We start from the raw sequence: 22,157 nt of genomic DNA, 5'->3' as shown, positions 1-22,157 counted from the left end.
GTTCTATACCACATGCAGTGGTGTTCAGAAGTGACCCCTGGCAGACCTCATGGGGCCATCCATATATGGTGTTGGGGATCTGAAGCAGGTTGGCTGCATGCATGTGCAGGAAGCGCCTTTCCTCCAGTACTTTCTATGGCCCCAACTCTTTAGAATTGAGTTCAGTGGTCTCTAAAACTCAGCTGTAACCTAGCAGACTGAAATGGTTCTTACTATTATTTTTATTTATTTTTGGCTTTTTTGGCCAGTCACCCTGGTGTTGATACTACTCGCAGCTATTTGCTCAGAAGATGCTCCCAGAGTTGCAGCATGGGGGCTCCACAAATGCTATGAAACATAGTCCTCCCAAATACCAAGCATGCACTCACCCTTTTCAGCTCTCTGGACCCTCTTACTATTCACTTAAATGCCACATGCAGGAAATGTCTGACCACTTATATATTCTTTATGAAGTGAGAGCGTCTGGGGCAAAAATGCAGGGTTACAGCTCCTACCTAGCACGAGCCAATCCTAGTTTAATCCCCACTACTAAATTATTTCCTAACACTATTGGGTGTAGCCTTGGTGGCCATGGAGCATCACTAGGGAACCCATGTCATTACAGGGCCCAATCAGCACACGTTCAGGCTACAGCATTCATCCATATGATTCAGTTGGCCAAATACTGATGGAAGTGGTCCCTGGAACAACTAAATACCACATAGAATGACTCACCCTCCAGAAATTAAAATAAGGGGCCAGAGTAATAACACAGCAGTAGGGCATTTGCCTTGCATGCTGCTAACCCAGGGTAGACCAGATTTGATTCCCGACATCCCAAATAGTCCCCCAAACCTTCCAGGAGCAATTTCTGAGCACAGAATCAGGAGTAACCCTTTGAACACTGCCAGGTGTGTGCCCCCCCCAAAGAAAAAACAAAAACAAAAAAATTAAAATGTAAAAATATTGTACCATTTTTAACTAATCAAACAAAAGATAAACGTGGATTTGGCATGTATAAGAATATTCTGATTTTGCAAAAATGTCGTGATGATTAGCATAATATAATTAAAAATATGACATGGGGCCAGGCGGTGGCGCTAGAGGTAAGGTGCCTGCTTTGCCTGCGCTATCCTTGGGCGGACCGCGGTTCGATCCCCGGGGTCCCATATGGTCCCCCAAGCCAGGAGCGACTTCTGAGCGCATAGCCATGAGTAACCCCTGAGCATCACCGGGTGTGGCCCAAAAACCAAAAAAAAAAAAAAAAAAAAAAAATGACAGCATTTGTAATGGTAAAGCCGAAAACATTTAGATAAATGTTTACTAGCAGGGAATAGTAAGATCTTATTTTTGTCATGTGTGTATTTGTATTTGCGGGTACATATGCAGGGATAGGATGCTCCGGGCTCTACTCAGAAATCATTTATGGTAAATTTTGATAAGACAATATCATATGTCATTAAACAGAATGAAGAGATGTAGAGCTTTGCTGTCTTCTTTAAAATTTTTTTTTGTTTTTGGGTCACACCTGGCAGCGCTCAGGAGTTACTCCTGGCTCTACGCTCAGAAAACGCTCCTGGCAGGCACGGGGGACCATGTGGATGCCGGGACTCGAACCAATGACCTTCTGCATGCAAGGCAAATGCCCTACCTCAATGCTCTCTCTCTGGCCGAGCTTTGCTGTCTAATACAACTGCCACTAGTATGCACATATGGGACTTGAAATTTGGTTTTTGGTGTAGTGATTGAACTCAAGGACTCAGACATTTATTTTTTTTTTCCGGCCACACCCGTTTGATGCTCAGGGGTTGGTTACTCCTGGCTAAGCGCTCAGAAATTGCCCCTGGCTTGGGGGTGACCATATGGGACGCCGGGGGATCGAACCGTGGTCCTTCCTTGGCTAGCGCTGGCAAGGCAAACATTACCTCTAGCGCCACCTCACCGGACTCACACATTTAAGGCAACTGCTCTACAACTGAGCCATATACCAGGCCTGAAATAATTTTTTTTTTAAACTAGTGGTCACCTACTGTGTATTGAAAGAAGGGCCTCTCACACAGGCTAGCCTGTTACTTGAGCTATCCTTTCTAGCCTGGGAATTGGAATTTAAGGAAAAAAAATTCAGTTCCAGTTGGGTGGAGAGTCCAGAAACATATAAAATATATATATTTCAGGGCCGGGCGGTGGCGCTAAAGGTAAGGTGCCTGCCTTGCCTGTGCTAGCCTTGGACGGACCGCGGTTCGATCCCCCGGTGTCCCATATGGTCCCCCAAGCCAGGAGCAACTTCTGAGCACATAGCCAGGAGTAACCCCTGAGCGTTACCGGGTGTGGCCCAAAAACCAAAAAAAAAAAAAAAATATATATATATATATATATATATATATTTTAAAAACATATTTAAAATATAGTATAACATGAAAGTTAGTCAGCCTTTCATAAACTGGGAAAAAAAGGATAATTAGCCAACCTCTACACTTTCTGTATGTCGTTACTTTTATATGAAAAGTGGTATGGAGCTGGAGTGGTGGTGCAAGTGGTAAGGCACCTACCTTGCGTGTGCTAGCCTAAGATGGACTGTGGTTTGATCCCCCGGCATCCCAAGCCAGGAGTGATTTCTGAGTGCATAGGCAGGCGTAACCCCTGGGCGTCACTAGGTGTGGCCCCAAAACCAAAAATAAATAAATAAAAAGGTATTTATTATAATAGCCACTTCTATAGACACAAGTACAATTTTCTTACTATAACGGTGGCCAGACTTTCTGCCTAACCTAATATAATAGACTTTTTGTCTAATATAGTTTAGGAATACATCATTTCCCATTAGTAAATGTTATAGGTTTTAACCTTTCCTTTAACCACCCACAAAACAATAAAAGCCAGTCCACTTAAATCTTTTGAAAGTACAGGATTTATATTAAGGCACTTAAGGAGATATAAATTGTGTTTAATAAAATAAATATCTATCATCTGATTCAGTCCATAGAGATAAGGCATATTTTATTCTAAAATAAAGATAACATTTATTATCACAAGTTGCATAAAAAGACAGCTTTTACAAAAATGATTTTTGATAGAAAAATATTTGAATAGACGTGGTATTTGTAGGAACACCATCCTATTGCTGTACCTCCAGCTAAAGCTTCAAAGAAACTTACTTCTCATATTCAAAGTATCCCATATTTACTACAATGTTTACTATCTTTGGAAAGAAGTTCATAGTGTTTCCAGAACAAACCAAAGCATACTCATTAAGTAAATGCCAGATGGTCACTTGTATGTGTTTTGTAATTAGAGATAGGAAGAGACCTCATTTAGTCTGTGTTCACTTTACAGAGGAAACTAAGGCCAAGAGATAATGAAATACCATGGCAACCAAGCCTCACTCCAGTGTTCTTTAATAATTTATAAGTAATCATAAAGATTTTTAAAGATGGTACCATTTACTTATTTCTGTGCTCAGAGTATGGTTTCTGGTTTATTCAGTTTAAGGGGGAAATTATTAAACAACACTGAAATGCTATGAAAACTCATTGTCAAGGGCACTTAGGTCAAACATGGACTCCTTTTCCCATAATTATCTGAATCTTCCCAAAAGATTCTACCAAGGAGTATATCCACACGATAGGTGAGCCTTCCCTCGAAGCATTTCCTTGGGCAGTTGATACTATAAGAGACGAATTAAAGCTGTCATTACAATTGTAGCTTTGTCATGTGAGAACTGAGGGTTTTTTCTTTTCTTTGATAGATTCCATGACAATTCAAAAGGTGAAAGGATTGCTGTCACGTCTTCTCAAAGTTCCTGTGTCAGAACTTCTGTTGTCCTATGAGAGTCCCAAAGTAAGTTGCCCAGCAGAACATGAAATCCAACCTAATTTTCCGTAATATGACATACTACTAAACTAATTACCTACATAATGCTGATTCTGAAAGGAGACCAAAAGATCTGTTATTTGTATAATAATCTACAAGTTCCCTCACTCTGAAAATAGAACATATTTTGGCATGAGTTGGCTCTTTTTTGGTGGTCTGGGAATACTCAAATTTTTCCATACAAATTCAAGGTAAAAGTGCCCCAGACTCCCAAAATAACCTACCAAGCTATACTAAATAGGGATGTCCTAAATAAGAACATCTTTCTAATAGTAATTCTAAGAACCTTTGTTTTAATTATCTCCTACCCCTTTGTTCTGATTTTAGATGCCGGGCAAAGAGATTGAACTAGAAAATGATCAAAAGTCATTAAATTTTTACTCTGTAGAAAATGGAGATTGCCTTTTAGTGCGATGGTAATACACAACTAAGAAAATTTAGAGACTAAACTTGTCATGACTGGAATTCCATAAAAATACATGATTGATTAGAACAATTATATGGTCAGAATACTAAGTGAAGCTTTATATCTTGTCCGATGTAAAAAAAAAGGCAGTGTTTTTCATTGGAAATAAACAACTTCTAGGTATGTATATAAATAGCAATAATAAAGGATTTCAAACTACTAATGACTTCTTGATTTTATTTCCTATTTACTGTATAGTTCATAACTGCGTTTCATTGTGTGCAGGTTCAGATATTAACTATAACCTAACTAGTCTAATAAAATCTGAACACAGTGACTGTGTTGCATAAGACCAATTTTAATGGAATTCTCTATAGATAATACTAGTTTAAAAGGTTACTACAATGATTTGGTTGGTCATGTGGGGGAAATGTCCCTTAAACTTAGAGAGGCACATCCTCTAGTATGTATAAAATGTTATGATCTCTCCTCAGTTACACTATATTTCAGTACTTATAAAAATTAATTACATGCTGTCCCTATAGTCATACTTAAACTGAGCATATTTTCTTCTATAGAAGATTACTGAAACTTCAGTGTCAACTACGTTATATCTTTTTCTACGGCACTAAAACCCTGAGAATGTTGTAATGTTACTACTATCCAGCAATTTAAAGTTTTTTTTGTAGTGTTAGACTGAATGAACCCAAGGCCTCACAAATATTGATCCACAACCCCTCAGCCTTTTAAAAGAGGTCACTAAAATATAACCTTTAGGATTTCTGTTAAATGGCAAAGGAAAACTTTAAAACCAAAATGCACAACTGAGATATAAAATCTGACATTACCTCAAATCCCATACTTTGGTACAAGTGATCACATTAGCACATCTGTGAGTCCTTTTTGGCCTTATGATTTGGTTGTTTTGTTTTGGGGCCACACCTGGCAGTACTCGGAGTCATATGGAGTACTGGCGATCAATCATGGGTTGGCTGCATGCAAGGCAAGCACCTTCCCACTGTAATATTGCTCTGGCCCCTTAATTATGTATACAGAGCTATTCTGTAACTCTGTTTCTTTCAAACCTTCTGTTACTTGGCCAAATTTTAAATAAAAAAAAAAAAAAGGAAACAATTTACCTGGAAACAATGCATCAATATTGAGAAATATTTTGTTTTCTTAACTTGGTATTTTTCAGCTATCTTCCAGGATGAAATAATTTTTCTTATGCTATAAGATTTTTCAAAAGGAAAATCTGTGCAGACACTAAATACCACATTGGTTGTAGGTGATAGTGCCAGGCCAGAACTGTGATGAGATATGTTCTATTGTCAATCAGTGGGCTTTCTGCAGACCTCTGCTCAAATTATCATTTACCTACCCTGATGTTTAAACACTACCACTTAAAATCATCATTTTGCTTCACACTGACAAGGATCACCGCATGATTCCTTCAGTTTCCATAGATCTATCAGTTCCTGTGGAGAATACTGAGGTGAAGACAACATTCCTGTTTCACAAGTCTTCTCACACAGCCAGAGACTGTCCTGTTAAGAGACAAAACAAAAGTTGATTTGGGAGCTGAGGAACAGTGTAGAGGGAGCAAACATGCACATAGACACACATTTAGAATACAGATAAATTCTAAATGTGTGAATCTGGTGGTTCTAGAGAAACTAGGGAAAACACCACACCCTACTGATTTACTGCCACTGATTTCAGAAACTGCTGTCTGTGCAGTTAGTAAAAGGAGTTCTAAAAGAAAAGAGGAAATTTAGAAACTGCAAACAGAGGTTTGCTTTTAGAAGGATCTGGGGCTGGATATCAGCAACTATTTAGATAAAGTAATTAAACTATTCTGGGTCCTGTACCAAGTACTTAAAAATAAATATCCTCAGAAACTCTTTGGGGGTAGGAATTATTTCCCTTTACATCCCAGCAATACCACTCCTAGGAATATATCCAAGAGCCTAAAAACATAACTCAGAAAAGCCCTTTGTGTTCCTATGTTTATTGCAACACTATTCACAATAGCCAGAATCTGAAAACAAAACAAAACAAAAAAACAAAAAAAAACAAGTGCCTGAGAACAGATCAATGGATAAAGAAACAGTGATATGGGGCCGGAGAGATAGCATGGAGGTAAGGCGTTTGCCTTGCATCCAGAAGGATGGTGGTTCAAATCTTGGCATCCCATATGGTCCCCCGAGCCTGCCAGGAGCAATTTCTGAGCCTGGAGCCAGGAGTAACCCCTGAGTTCCAAAAAAAAAAAAAAAAAAAAAAAAAAAAACTAACTGTGACACATCTACACCATGGGATACTATGGAGCTGCTATGAAAAATGAAGTCATGAAATTTGCTTATACGTGGATGAACTTGGAGAGTATTATGCTGAGTGAAATGAGGGAGAGGGGACTAGACATAGAATAATCTCATTCATTTGTAGGATGTAAGAAAAATAAAAGATAATGTGATATTAAAATCCAGAGACAACAGAGAGAAGGACCAGGAGGACCAGTAAGAAGCTTGACACAAATAGGGGAGCAGTGCAGTTATGGCAGACAATGGACCATTATGACAATGATCCTTTGAACTGATTACATTATTGGTATTGGATGGAGGTAAAATGATAAGTATGGTATCCCTTCGTTAATAATAGTGCAAACCACACTTTTTAGATACTACATTGGTGGTGGGAAACATCCACAGGTGAAGGGTGGGGGCATACACTGTAAGACTTCCATTTTGAATAACTCTCATCATGGTGTTTAAATTTAAAATTGTTAAAAAAATAAAAAAGAGAAACAGTGTAGTCACAGGCTCAGAGTGACAGTGCTGGGAATTCTTGTTTGTGGTGTCTAACTCTTGAGTAGAAAGGATTAAAATAACTCTTAGCCACTGGCTCATTTGTATTTCCAGTAATACAGCAGAATACAGATACAGAAAAAACCCATTCAGTATGAGGAAATAAAAAAATTCTGGCTATAGTAAAGTGATTTTAAAGCAAAGCCAACCTAAATGGCAAAGAAAACATGGAGTAGAGGTGCTGGAGTGAAACAGGACCTTAAAGGTCCTGCTGGCTTTTGAAAGGCCATGCCCAGACTGGCCAGTGACCCCCATAGAAAGATGGGATCCCTGAGGCTGAGTCTGCAGGAGGTAGAAGATTGTGGGGATGGTACTAAGAAAACAAAACTGGGGGCCGGAGAGATAGCACAGCAGTAAGGCGTTTTCCTTAGACGCAGAAGGACAGTGGTTTGAATCCTGGCATCCCATATGGTCCTCCGAGCATGCCAGGAGCAATTTCTGAGCATAGAGCCAGGAGTAACTCCTGAGCACTGCCAGGTGTGACCCAAAAAAACAAAAGAAAAAAAAAAGGAAAACAAAACTGTCGAGCAGGCTAGTCTCAGTCTTGATGCTGGGGTGGCCCTCTGTGGAGGCTCATTTCCTAAGCCAGAAATTTTAAGTACTTGTGGATGGTTAATGCCCTTATGTACATAGTAAGGAAAAAAGTGCTCTGTAGGAGTGCATTTTGAGAGGAGAGAGGAGAGGAGAGGAGGGGAGAGAGAGCGGTGGGATGGGAGAGAGAGAGGAGAGAGAATATATATATATATATATATATTTTTTTTTTTTTTCTCAACACACAAGGAAATAGCTTCAGGAGAAATAGTCTGCAGAAACTACAAATTAAGATCTGCAAAGACTAGAGCCATTATTATTAGATCAAGAAAATTAAGTAATCATATTCAATGTTAAGTAATCAAAGAGGAAGCAATGTATGATACCAAGCTGACCTAGGCTATTTCTACTCTCTTGTTTGTTTCATTTTGGGACCACATCTGAAGTGCTTGGGGCTTATTCTGTGCTCAAATATCACTCCTGCTAGGGCTGAGAAACTGAATGGGATGTAGAATGGGGACTGAACCTGGAGTCACCATGTGCTAGGCTCTACCCATTGTACTGTCACTTCTGCCCTCTCTTTTAGAATGATGGTCTATCTGGGCCCACTCTGCAGGGTTTCTACTCAGCAGGCACTGTACATTCCTCTCTGTTCCCTACACCATTTGTGGCCAAAGTAGAAGCTGCAAGAACCAAGAATCCCAGAGAAATCTTTTAGGAAAAAAACAACTTTGTGCTTTTTTTTCTCAGGACACTCCTACTTTTCATTTCAGGTCTTCAGATTTTACTTGCTTTTTTCTTTTTGGTTCAGTAATACACTGAATAAACTATTTAAAAACTTTTTTTTTTTTTGTAATTTGGGCCACACCCTGAGATGCTCAGAGTTTACTGATGGCTCTGCACTCAGAAAATACTCCTACAGGACCATATGGGATGCCAAGGATGAAACCTACTAAGTGGTTTGCAAGGCAAATGCCTTCCCTGCTGTACTATTGCTCCAGCCTCAATAAACTATTTTAAAATATAACAATCCAGGGTTTTATGTTATCATTCAGAAAGCATGAACAGTCCTTGGATTACTACATTGCTAGGAATTTAAGTTAGTCAATTTTATTTATTTTTTTGGTTTTGGCCCACACCTGGTGATGCTCAGGATACTCCTGGCTATGCGCTCAAAAATCCCTCCTGGCTTGGGAGACAATCTGGGACACTGGGGATAGAACTGAGATCTGTCCTGGGTAAGCTGTGTGTAAGGCAAATGCCCTACTGCTGTGCCACTGCTCTGGCCCCTAAGTTAGTCAATTATTAATATTTTTTTGTTGTTTTTTTTTTGGGCCACACCCGGTGACGCTCAGGGGTTACTCCTGGCTATGCACTCAAAAATTGCTCCTGGCTTGGGGGACCATATGAGACCCCAGGGGACTAAACCAGGCTAGCACAGGCAAGGCAGACGCCTTATCGCTTGTGCTATTGCTCTGGCCCCTAAGTTAGTCAATTCTTTTTTTTTTTTTTGGTTTTTGGGCCACACCCGGCAGTGCTCAGGGGTTACTCCTGGCTGTCTGCTCAGAAATAGCTCCTGGCAGGCACGGGGCACCATATGGGACACCGGGATTCGAACCAATCACCTTTGGTCCTGGATTGGCTGCTTGCAAGGCAAACACCACTGTGCTATCTCTCTGGGCCCTAGTTAGTCAATTCTTAAAGTTTTAAAGCTTGCAGTGAATTTCTGATCAAATTTATATAAAGGTAATTCTTCCTTGTGGGAAGTTTCCATTCAAAATATTTTCTTTCTGTTAAAACCAAGAAAAATATTACATGAGATCCAAGGTGGATTACTATGAGTTAAACTGAGCTGATATTTGTGTGGATCATGCAGATTAAAACATCTATAGTGCTAGATCTGAAGGTTCATAGCTCCCACCTATTAAAGCTATTGGTGGATATTTTGAGAGAATATTGACTCAATTCTTCAGGAACTTGCACTAGCCCTTCGCGGATGTGCTTACCTGGTATCTTTTAGGTCCTATGGCTGCCATCCAAATGCCCATACTCACATCTTCACCCTATATATGCCACATAAAATTTAATGTGAACATTTAAATGAATGTGACTTCATTTGTAAAGATAATTCCTAACTCTTTCATTGATAATGTCCTATTGTGTTTTGAAATATCCTACAATGAAGTGCCAAACATGTATCAATATCAATGTGCAAAGTATGAGCTAGTGGCGCACACCACACTGAGAAGACTATCTCAATATGTTGTCAGCCACTCAGGAACTGTTAGCACCCACTGGTGGTTCTAATATCTATGCAGAGTTGTTTACTAACACTATCAGAGTCAGGATTAAAAATAAAAACACTGATGGCCCTTGCATATGGCTCTGTGCTCTAGCACACATGTGTGAGACCCTGGATTCTCTCCTCAGTACCCCCAACCCCAAATTTCCATTCACACACAGAAAGAACTTCCTTTATTCTAATCTTTGTATTTCTACTGGCACACTTAGAGGCTGAAAACATTGTAAGCCCCCAAATACTTAAGGATAGGATTTAGAGCCAAGATTTGAGGGCTATGAGCATGTCCTACTCCTTTACAGTGGTTCCTATACAGAAAGAGTAACATACTGGCCTATGTAGTTAGTTGAGCCTACTTCAGAGGGTCTGATTAGTGTTCTTTTAGATCAAAAATCTTTAGTTACCTGATAAGTCTTTAATCTCCCTGAGTTTCTGGCCAGCCAGTGGACAATGTCTCTGGAGATCATATACCCTGACCCACATGCAAAGGCTGGGTAAGCAGGACTAGGATACTCCAATTCCTGCCACTTTCCACTTCGGTCAACAGCCCAATTCAATCTGAAACTAAGATTCAAAAGAGTTGGGTTCTTTGTGTTGGTTTGACACATATCCTACCACTATTAAGCTTGATTCTTATTATAACCACAAAGAAGCTGTAGAAACAAAGGGAAATGAGAAAAATATGTATTTTTTAGACCAAGGAAAATCTGTTTAAATGACCAGTTTATATATTTTCTTCAAGTTGAAATTTGCCAAGTTTCTAAATAGAAAATTCTAGCTCTTCTTGTATCTACTTGAAAAAAAAAATCACTCCTGAAGCGATTTCTGAGCACAGAGCCAGGAGTAATCCCTGAGCGCCACAGGGTGTGACCCAAAAAGCCAAAAAAAACAAAAACAAAAAAACCCAAACCCAAAAAACTATTAAAAATCACTCCTGAATACAGAAAATAGTTTCAGAAGTTTATCAAATTTATTTTAACAAAAGTACGCCAGTAGCTTCTAATATGAGTACCACATAATTTCCCTTTATTTAATTGGCATGATTTTTTTTATCAAGAAGATGTGACCCCAAAAGCCAAAACAAAATCCCCAAAAATCTATAAAAAAAATCACTCCTGAATACAGAAGTTTCAGAAGTTTATCAAATTTATTTTAACAAAAGTATACCAGTAGCTTCTAATGAGTACCACATAATTTCCCTTCATTTAATTGGCATGAAATTTTTCAAGAAGATTCCCCCCTAATTATAGATTAATAAAATTCAGTAATCCAGGAGCCAAACAGGGAATCAATCTCTCCTCTCTCTCTCTCCCCTCCCTCCCTCCTGTATATAATCATGTACTCAGTCCTTTCAGCAATTTCCCTATTCCTCAACCACATTTTCCTATAAAAGTGACTTTATATTTCATTCTAAACTAATCACATTTGATCAGATATATGGATACCAATGAACTAATAATATTTAACTTACTTTCCCCACCAAAAATTAGGCCCTTCTAGATTCCTGTGGGCAATTCTATGAAATATAGCTTCTATGTCAATATAACAGTCGTCATCTGTCTTTAGCAATAAATCAAAGCTGGCTGTTTCCACAATCCTGTTGGCAAAAAAGATGGAAATGTCAGTGTGTTCAGAAAAGAAAACAAAGCATCAATGCTGTGACATTGTTAATATTTTAAGTAAATACTTATCCAACTTATAAATTTCCCCCCCAGTATTTTTTTCAATACTGAGAAGTACCAAACTTTTTTTTTTTTTGGTTTTTAGGTCATACCCAGTGTAGCTCAGGGGTTACTCCTGGCTCTGCTCAGAAATCACTTTCAGTAGGCACAGGGGACCATATAGGATGCTGGGATTCGAACTACTGTTTGTCCTGAATCAACTGTGTGCAAGGCAAACGCCCTACCAATGTACTATCTCTCCGGGCTCTACCAAGCTTATTTTAAAGGGATATATGATCAAACAAATGCTTAGGTGATGCTCAAAGTAGGCTGCCAAATTTGTGTTTGTTTTTTTTTTTGGGGGGGGGGGGGGCTACACCCAGCAGTGCTCAGGGGTTACTCCTGGCTGTCTGCTTAGAAATAGCTCCTGGCAGGCACGGGGGACCATATGGGACACCGGGATTCGAACCAACCACCTTAGGTCCTGGATCGGCTGTTTGCAAGGCAAACGCCGCTGTGCTATCTCTCCAGGCCCGCAAATTTGTGTTCTTAAGAGAAAATCTAGAGGTAGGCTGGGGAAAAGGGAAACTGGGGAGGCAGTTGCAGGAAATGAGGAAACGAAATGAACACTGGTGAGGATATGGGTGTCAGAACATTGAACAACTGAAACTCAACTATTGATATATATACATATATATTTTTGTTTGTTTGTTTTTGGGTGGCCACACCTGATGACGCTCAGGGGTTACTCCTGGCTATGTGCTCAGAAATAGCTCCTGACTTGGGGGACCATATGGGACGCTGGGGGATTGAACTTAGGTTCGTCCTAGGTCAGCAGCTTGCAAGGCAAATGCCCTACTGCTGGGCTACTGCTCCAGTCCCAACTATTGACATTTTTTAACTCTTATCTCATGGTAATTCAATAAAAAATTTTAATTATAAAGTAATACAGTTAAATCTTAAAACATATTCCCTCTTAGATATATTTTTCAATAAAACTATTATAAATGAACTGTTGATTACATTAGTCTAGACTTAAAAATGTGTGTAATGACAACCAGAGATACAATTTCTTTAATTTTCCATTGACAATTCTCAAACATCTTTGATGATAAACCCAGAGTGTTGCTAGAGAAAGGAGTCAAAGTACAGCAAGTCGAGTAAAAGAAATTTGGAGAAAGTTTCAGTAGATCAAAGAACAGTAAATTTAGCAATGGACACACAACATACACTGTTAACTCCATGCTTATAATGTATATTTTTAATTAATAGCGCAAGGTTACATATTTTTTTCCTCGCTTCTTAGAAAAGAACTTTTGGAGCTAGATAGTACAGAGAGTAGGGTGCTTGCCTTGCATATTGCCAACCCAAGTTTGATCCCTGGCATTCCATATGGTCCTCCAGCACAGTGAGGAGTAATTCCTGAGCTCAGGAGTAATACCTGAGCACTGACAGGTGTGACCCCAAAACAAACGAACAGAAAAAAGAAGTAAACTTTCTTTAGTTGCTGAATCAACTAAAGAAAAATGATGAATAAGGAGGCTTTCACTGATCATTTGAACAGTAGACAGGAAGGCCAGGCTGTGAGGAACAGGTCTTAAAGCACAACATTGTTAGAAGATCAGTGCAGTAAGTTAGGTGGATATGAGGGTCAAAATAGATAGTAGGAGGACAGACTGAGAGAGAGGCTAAGATATGGAAGCAGAGAGACAAAATGAACTGCCAAAGCTACCATGAACTTCCACAATTGGCTCCCTGTCACAGGCCTAGAACATGGCACTTCTAATTTGCTATTTTCTAAACCATCATCCTTATTTCTTAACTCTTTACAGCTTCTCTTTGTTCTCAGGTACAACAGGAACACCCATTAGTGGCCTTGAACTACACGGTTATTTTTCTTACTAAAGCTGCCTAAGCTTAATCTTGGGATTCTAGACATACCCAAGTTGCCAACTCTACTTGTTTTTTGATTTGGGGGCCTAGTGATGCCAGGTACCAGGACTTACTCCTGGCTCTGCACTCATGTATCACTCCTGGAAGGGATCAGGGAACCATACAGAGTGCTGAGGATCTAACTAACCTAGGTTGGCTATGGGCAAGGCGAATGCCCCAACCATTGCTCAGGCCCTTTCAATGCTACAGCTATCAGTCCTTTAGCTATAAGATGATTCCAAAATTATATTAACTTTCCACTTGCTCCGAAACATTACCTCTCACTAATTAGATGATCTCACAGGACCTGGGAATTGCATCTATAAACTACTGGATAAATTTCCACTGCCTAGGACAACAGAAAAATGGCCAAATGTAGGGGCTCACCAAGAAACAATCTTACTGACAGATTTTAAATTAGTGACTATATTTTAATAGGTATTCTGATACATTAAAGGTTTTAATTCTACAGAGCAGACATTATCATGGTAGATATAACTAAACAGAAGATTCCATACTTCTTTTGCCAGGCCCATTTTCAGGAAAAGAATCACTTAGGGCTTACCTGAGATGAGAATCTACCACTTTTTTTTTTTGAGGGGGGAGGACCATAACCAGGAGCATTCAGGGGTTACTCTAGGATCTACACTCAAAAATTATTCCTGGCAGGCACAGGGAACCATATGGGGTGCCAGGGACTGAACCTGGGTTGGCTGCATGCAAGGTAAATGCCTTACCAGCCGTGCTATCTCTCCAGCCCAGAATCTACTACCTTTATGCAAACATAATAAATAAATCTACAGTAATCAGCCCCTGCCCATTCATTCCAGCACACTGAAGTATGTGGGGGCAGTATCATCCACTTTGGAAAATACTAAATGAAAATATTAACTACTATATATTTATGCACACACAGTGACAACTATTAAACATTATTATTATCATTGTTATAATAATTTAAGAAGAATTACAGTAATGATATAAGAACTACTAGAGAGTATAGATAGACTAAATGTTGAATTTCGTATCATATTAAGGTTTTAGAATTGGGGTAGTTTCAATGACTGCAACACTACTCATAATAACCAAAATCTGGAAATAACCCGTGTCCAACAACAGATGAGTGGATTAAGAAACCATGGTACATCTACACAATGAAACATTACACAGCTGTTAGGAAAAAATGAAGTCATGAAATATGCTTCTACATGGATGTATATGGAGAGTATTATGCTGGGCAAAATGAGTCAGAGGGAGAAGGACAAAGATAGAATTATCAAACTTATTTATGGGATATTAAAAAATGGTAGTATCTGGGCCCGGAGAGATAGCACAGCAGCGTTTGCCTTGCAAGCAGCTGATCCAGGACCAAAGGTGGTTGGTTCGAATCCCGGTGTCCCATATGGTCCCCCGAGCCTGCCAGGAGCTATTTGTGAGCAGACAGCCAGGAGTAACCCCTGAGCACTGCAGGGTGGTGGTCCAAAAACCAAAAACCAAAAAAAAAAAAAAAAAAAAAATGATAGTATGGGAATAATACCAAAGACAATAATACCAAAGACAATAATACCAAAGACAATAATACCAAAGACAATAGAGTTGTGGGTCAGGAGATCTGGTCCATGCTAGCTTGCCACAAAGAGCAGGGGAGTGCAGTTAGGGCAGAGAAGGGACCACTATGACAATGATATTTGGAAATGATCACTCTAGACAAGAACTGGGTGCTGAAAGGAAGTAAAGTGACAATACTACAAACCACAGTGTCTATAAGAAAGATAGAAGAAAAATGTCTGCCAGAGAAAGGCATTGGGGGGAAGAGGGAGGAAGGTAGAAGGGAATAGGGACATATAGGGACATTGGTGGCAGGAAATGTGGACCGGAGAAAGGATGGGTATATTTTATGACAAAAACTCAATTATGAACAACTTTGTAACTATTTCATGGTGATTCAATCAAAATGTTTATTAGCAAAAAACAAATCAAGGCAAAAATAATAATGATACTACTATTTTAAGTATCATTTAGATTAATGTAAAAAAGTAAGTAAAAGAAAGAGATTACAGGTCAAACCTCTACGAAGATTAAAATTGTATTTTAGATATTAATAAAAAAAATAGGGGTAGTTTTTGTTTTGGGGCCATACCTGTTTGTGCTTAGGGGTTACCTCTGGCAGTGCTGAGGGAACTATATGGGATGTCAGGGTTGGCTGTATGCAAAGCAAAAGTCCTACCTTTTGTGATATCACTCCAGCCCCTAGGGGTTGTTTTTAAGTGGGTGAAGAGAATGGAAATAGAATGTAGATGATCAGCTGGGCAGAATTTGGTTTAGATTTAGCTAGGTGGGCATGAACATAACTGAAAATAGATAATTTCAAAACACACTGAATTTCATGTAACACTGACTTTGGATATGGCACAGAGGAATGATTCCAACTGAATCAATTTTTGCCTTGGTTTTTCTTTTTTAAATAGATTATAGTCATTCAAATGATGGATTTTTAAGAAACAACAGTTATTTTAGAAGGGAAGTTCCTCAAACACACACACACACACACACACACACACACACACACACACACACACACACACACACACACACAAGAAATCTTCAGGGATTGGTTGATTTTGATAACTATTTCATATTAAAACAATATAACAAAGTTTAGTTATCAATATTTCTTACATCCTACCATCTATAGAAGTTCAATAATTTTGCAGGAACATTTCGGTAAGTGTCAATAACATCCACAAAAACAATATCATCATAGATGCAGCTTTCCTCCTTCAGTAAGGCATCTTCCTTTTGAAGATTACTTATATGATCACTAAGTCTTTGAGGACGAGAATGAAGGTTTTCTAAGAGAGCATCACCTTCTGAAATGGAAAAATTGAGAGTAGGAGAAAAACACTAGTGTAAATTTAGAACCTAGAACTTGTAATTTAACAAACAATCTCACTGATAAGTTTTTTTTTTATATCACTAATACGTTTTAAAATCAGTGTCTATATTTGATAGGTATAGGCTAAATAGACACAGTTAAAGGTTTTAATTCCACAGAGCAGATATTTATCATGGGCTCTTTTTCCTAGGCATCCTAATAAAGGTACAATTGTTAGAAATTTTGAGTTGTGCTCGCTTCGGCAGCACATATACTAAAATTGGAACGATACAGAGAAGATTAGCATGGCCCCTGCGCAAGGATGACACGCAAATTCGTGAAGCGTTCCATATTTAAAAAAAAAAAAAAAAGAAATTTTGAGTTAAGAAAATCCTTTCATATAGCACTAGTGGGAGAATAAATGGCTAAATGGATATACTCACTCTAGAACTTTTCTAGTTAGGCCCAAAATGTTCATACTATAATATTCATATACATACACACACATACATATATATATATATATAAAATATCCCAGAAGACAATATTTTAAGTGTTCACAGGATATTTACTGCAGCACTACTTGTAAGAGCAAAAAATGGGACCAACCTAAATTTATACTGATAGGAGACAATGGTTAAACTGTGTATATTCACATCATGAAACGTGGCAATTAAAAAAATTAACCTGAGGTAATCTGTCTTGGAGATTTTCCCAATCTAAAATGTGTTTCTCAGCTTTTTCCACCTCATTATGGTATTATGGGAACCAACCCTGCAATGCTCCAGGGCTACTCCTGGTGGTACTCAGGGAAAAAACAGGAATACCAGGGATCAACCAATGTATGTCAGCATTGTGAGGCAAACATCCTACTCACAATGCCACTGCTCCAGCCCCTGCTTTCCCATCTTTTGAGAAGACTGTGCTCATTTGTTGTTGTTTTTTGTTTTTGGGTTACACCCGTCGGTGCTCAGAAGTTACTCCTGGCTCTGTACTCAGAAGTTGCTCCTGGCAGGCTCAGGGGACCAAATGGGATGCCAGGATTCAAACCAGGGTCTGTCCTGTGTTGGCTGTATGCAAGGCAAACACCTTACTACTGTGCTATCGCTCCGGCCCTAAATGTGTTCATTTGATCTTTTTTTTTTTTAATCTCTTTTTTTTTTTTTTTGGTTTTTGGGCCACACCCGGTGACGCTCAGAGGTTACTCCTGGCTATGCACTTGCACTCAGAAGTCGCTCCTGGCTTGGGGGACCATATGGGACACCGGGGGATCGAACCACGGTCCGTCCAAGGCTAGCGCAGGTAAGGCAGGCACCTTACCTCCAGCGCCACCGCCCGGCCCTTAATCTCTCTTTTGTTTCTCTTTTTGTTTTTGGGTATACCTGGTAGTATTCAAGGGTTTACTCCTAGATCTGTGTTCAGAAATCACTCACTCCTGGTGGAGCTCAAAAACCGTACGTTGATACGAGCAACCAGGTTGCTACTAGGTTGGCACTTGCAAGGCAAATACTTTACCTGCTGTTTTATCCCTCTGGCCACTTCTTTTTCCCTTTTTCTCCCTCACTCCTAATATTTCTATGTGGAAATCTCTCTAAATAAAACTATATATATAAAACTATATTTAAAAGGGTCAGAGTACAATGAGTAGGGCATTTGTCTGACATGTGGTCAATTTGGGTTTGATTCTGGCATCCCATATGGCCCCATGAGCCCACCAGGAATGCTCACTGAGCATAGAGTTAGGAGTAAGCCTGGAACATCACTTGGATGTGGCCCAAAGTAAAAAAGGGTTCACTTATGTTTTCACTTTTTTTGGTTTGGGGGTCACACTAAGTAGTACGACCATATGAGATGCTGGGATCCAACATGGGTTGGCCACATGCAAGGCAAGTGCCCTACCTGCTTTGGATCGATTCTTGCATTTTTATTTTCTTGTTTATTTTTGGAAGCCACACCTACCAATGCACAGATACTACTTAACACTGTGTTGGGTTGCAGGAGAGGGTTCACTCTGGCAGGGCCAATGATCAAAACTGGGCCTCCCAAAGACAAACAAGTGGGATTATTACATTAATCTAAGAAACCTCTTACCTCAAAGAAAATGATGACTAGGATAAAAAGACTGACCAAGAAATGGGAGAAACTATTCACCCTACTGATAAGGGGTTAATAATCTATCATCTATAAGACGTTAGTAGACCTTAACATGAAAAAAATCAATCCCTATATAAAAATGGGCAGATATTAACAGACATTTCCTCAAAGAAGAAATAAGATGGCCAAAAGCACATAAAAAAAATTGCTCCACATCATTAATCAAGCATGCCAGGAGCAACTTCTGAGCACAGAGCCAGGAGTAACCAATGAGCACCACCGGTGTGACCCAAAAACAAAACAAAACAAACAAAAAAATTAGATCACATACACAAAAGAATGTCTTTATCTATGTAAATAATATTACTTATATAATCTTCATATGTATAACATGGTTTCATTCTTTAACAAAATGCATATTGAATTTGATAGTTTTTAAATTTAATAACATGTGAAGAATAGAAATAAAAAAAACAGATTTATAAAAAGAAAGCCTTGCCTGCGCTAGCCTAGGACGGTTCAATCCCCTAGTGTCCCATATGGTCCCTCAAGCCAGGAGCAATTTCTGGGCACATAGCCAGGAGTAACCCCTGAGCGTTATCAGGTGTGGCCCAAACAAACAAAAACAAAAAAACACCAACAACAAAAAAGAAAGGTCTATATAAATTTCAGCACAGCTACTTCTCCAAATGGAATAGCTATAGGAAGAAATAATGGGTGTGGGGTGAGGGAAACTTCAATTGTATCTTATTGCTCTCTTTTGGGGAGGAAGGGCTGCTGATGCCCAGGGATCACTCTTGATAATGCCATGTGGTATTGGGGATCAAACTAGGATTTGTATGTAACATTCAAGTCTAGCTTCTGTACTATCTCTCTGAACCCTGTAATACTTTCTTTCTTTTTTAAAAAGGGGAGACAATTACAACAGAGTATATATTTGTTAATTCAGAACAATAGACTATCTGGGAATTCTTTTTACAGAATTCTCTACTTTTTGTGTATTTATCATAAAATGAAATGGTTGTTAATGTGTTTAATTTTCCACCTCACAAGCTAATACATTATTTATTATCTTTCTGCATGGATTGTTTCTGATCCTATTAATTATATAGTAATAATTTCACTCAAGTCTCAAAGAAAATTTCTAAAAATAGTAAGTGGGTGACTCAAGGAAAGGAGCTCACCAATGATTCACCATCCCACCCTCTCTGAGTGTATAGGGAAAGATGTGAGGGGTAGGTTGCTTGCTGCCTCTCCCACTGTTTGGGACAAGATTTCTGGTCCTCAGTACTCTGACAAGTAAAGGCATCTGTAATTCTCAGGAACGCTTAATGAAATAGTTTCTTGGGCTCCAAGCCTCAACACGAAGCAGATCTATAAAAGGGTCCAGAAATCTGTGTTTTTTATTTCATTTTGTGGATGGGAGCTGCACACCTGGCAGTGCTCAGGGCTACTGCCAGCTCTGTGTTCAGGTGTTCAGGTGAACATGTGGTGCGAGGAATGAAACTGAGATTGGACGTAGGTCAGGTAAGTGCCTTAACCCATGTGTTATCTCTCTGGCCCCAGAATTACACTTACAAACATACACATTTTTGTTGTCGTTTGTTTTTAGGCATCACCCAGCTGTGCTCAGGGATGATCCTGGTGATTTTCAGGGACCCTTATGCAGTGTCAGGGATAAATCCTTGTCAACTGGGTGTAAGACAAGTACCTTGACTCCTGTACAGACTCTCTGGCCCTTGAAATCCATATTTTCATTCATTCATTCATTCATTTGGGTTTCTGGGTCACACCCGGCAGTACTCAGAGGTTTCTCCTGGCTCTGTGCTCAGAAATCGCCCCTGGCAGGCTCAGAGGACCATATGAGTTGCTGGGAATCTAACTGAGGTCTGTCAGAATTGGCTGTGTGCAAGGCAAACGTCCTACCGCTGTGTTATCACTCCGGCCCCGAAATCCATATTTTTAACATGATTTCCTATTGATCTGATGCAATTAGCTGTACTATTTAAAAAACACAAGTCTCAGTGACCTTGGGTCTTCCTTTAACTCTTAATATTCTCTGGTAAAATTCTTTTGCTTTGTAAATGTATTATTATTTTTTGTTTTGTGGGATGTTCAGGGAATCATTCAGTGCATAGGGTGTCCTAATGCTGAGTCTATTCTCCAGCACTTGGATTCATCTCCCCATTTTCACTTTACTGTTATTTCTTCTTTTTTTGTGTGTGTGTTTGTTTTGTTTTTTGGGCCACACCCAGCGGCCCTAAGAGGTTACTCCTGGCTCTGTGCTCAGAAATCACCCCTGGGCCCGGAGAGATAGCACAGCGGTGTTTGCCTTGCAAGCAGCCGATCCAGGACCAAAGGTGGGTGGTTCGAATCCCGGTGTCCCATATGGTCCCCCGTGCCTGCCAGGAGCTATTTCTGAGCAGACAGCCAGGAGTAACCCCTGAGCGCCGCCGGGTGTGGCCCAAAAACAAAAACAGAAATCACCCCTGGCAGGTACGGGGAAACCAAATGAGATGCCGGGATTCTACCCAATGTTGGTCCTGGGGCAGCCACTTGCAGGCAAACACCCTACTGCTGTGCTATCTCTCTGGCCCCAACTTTACTGTTATTTCTTGGATTGGGGGCCACATCTGGCTATGCTCAAATTTACACCTGGCAGTATTCCAGTGTCAGGGAGTGAGCCAGAGTTGACTACATACAAAGCAGATGCAGACCCTATTTTTACTTTATTTTAAAGATTTAAGTAAATATACAATTTAATTCCTGAAGCAAAGTGAAAGTATTCAAAAATTGCAATAACAAAGGCTTAGTCTTGGCTCTGTGCTCAGCGGGCCATCTGCAGTGCTGTGCTAGGGAATTAACCAGGTTTGGCCAAGTATACAGTGAGCACCTTACTCCCTTTTACTATCTTTCTGGTCTAAGTAAACATATATTTGAGGGGTCGGAGAGATAGCACGGAGGCAGGGTGTTTGCCTTGCATGCAGAAGGATGGTGGTTCGAATTCCGGTATCCCATATTGGTCCCCTGAGCCTGCCAGGAGCGATTTCTGAGCATAGAGCCAGGAGTAACCCCTGAACACTGCTCAGTGTGACCCCCCAAAAAAAAAACAAAAAACAAAACAAACCAACCAACCCAAAAACATATATTTGAAAATTTTTTAAATAAAGTTGATTGATTGATTGGTTTTGGGGCGACATCCGGTGGTGCTCAGGGGTTACTCCTTTCTCTGCACTCAAAATCACCCCTGGCAGGCTGGGGGACCATATGGGACGCTGGGAATCGAACTGGGTCCCTCCCGGATCAGATGCATGCAGGCAAATGCCCTACCGCGGCGCTATCTCTCTGGCCCTATTTGAATGTTTTAAATCTGATAATCTTGGACCGGAGATGTGGTTCAATGGCAAAGCATGAAGGAGATCTAGGTTTGAGCCCAACAATACAGAATTAATAAAATCTACTGGGGCCGGAGAGATAGCACAGCGGCATTTGCCTAGCAAGCAGCCGAACCAGGATCAAAGGTGGTTGGTTCGAATCCCGGCATTCTATATGGTTCCCTGTGCCTGCCAGGAGCTATTTCTGAGCAGACAGCCAGGAGTAATCCCTGAGCACTGCCGGGTGTGACCCAAAAACCAAAAACCAAAAA

General features: G+C 39.9%; 2 protein-coding genes and 1 non-coding gene across 3 annotated transcripts in view; 2 read left to right on the top strand and 1 right to left on the bottom strand.

The window, feature by feature from the left end:
• The window catches only part of TBCE (tubulin folding cofactor E), a 77,637-nt gene extending 73,159 nt beyond the window's left edge, over positions 1-4,478 (top strand). The window contains exons 16-17 of the mRNA XM_049788997.1: positions 3,725-3,816; positions 4,177-4,478. Coding sequence (XP_049644954.1) covers positions 3,725-3,816; positions 4,177-4,269 — 185 coding nt within the window. The 3' untranslated portion in view covers positions 4,270-4,478. The remainder of the gene's footprint in view (positions 1-3,724; positions 3,817-4,176) is intronic.
• A 700-nt stretch (positions 4,479-5,178) lies between these two features.
• B3GALNT2 (beta-1,3-N-acetylgalactosaminyltransferase 2) overlaps positions 5,179-22,157 on the bottom strand; it is a 50,205-nt gene continuing 33,226 nt past the window's right edge. The window contains exons 8-12 of the mRNA XM_049789001.1: positions 16,229-16,412; positions 11,421-11,546; positions 10,354-10,513; positions 9,657-9,713; positions 5,179-5,802 (exon numbers count right to left, since the gene is read on the bottom strand). Coding sequence (XP_049644958.1) covers positions 5,668-5,802; positions 9,657-9,713; positions 10,354-10,513; positions 11,421-11,546; positions 16,229-16,412 — 662 coding nt within the window. The 3' untranslated portion in view covers positions 5,179-5,667. The remainder of the gene's footprint in view (positions 5,803-9,656; positions 9,714-10,353; positions 10,514-11,420; positions 11,547-16,228; positions 16,413-22,157) is intronic.
• Positions 16,668-16,774, top strand: LOC126031556 (U6 spliceosomal RNA). Its single transcript, XR_007503389.1, has one exon. It is a non-coding gene; the product is annotated as a U6 spliceosomal RNA (small nuclear RNA).

Source organism: Suncus etruscus, chromosome 15 (genome assembly GCF_024139225.1).
Source record: "Suncus etruscus isolate mSunEtr1 chromosome 15, mSunEtr1.pri.cur, whole genome shotgun sequence".
Classification (NCBI taxonomy): domain Eukaryota; kingdom Metazoa; phylum Chordata; class Mammalia; order Eulipotyphla; family Soricidae; genus Suncus; species Suncus etruscus.
This window is presented reverse-complemented; position numbering and strand designations above follow the sequence as displayed.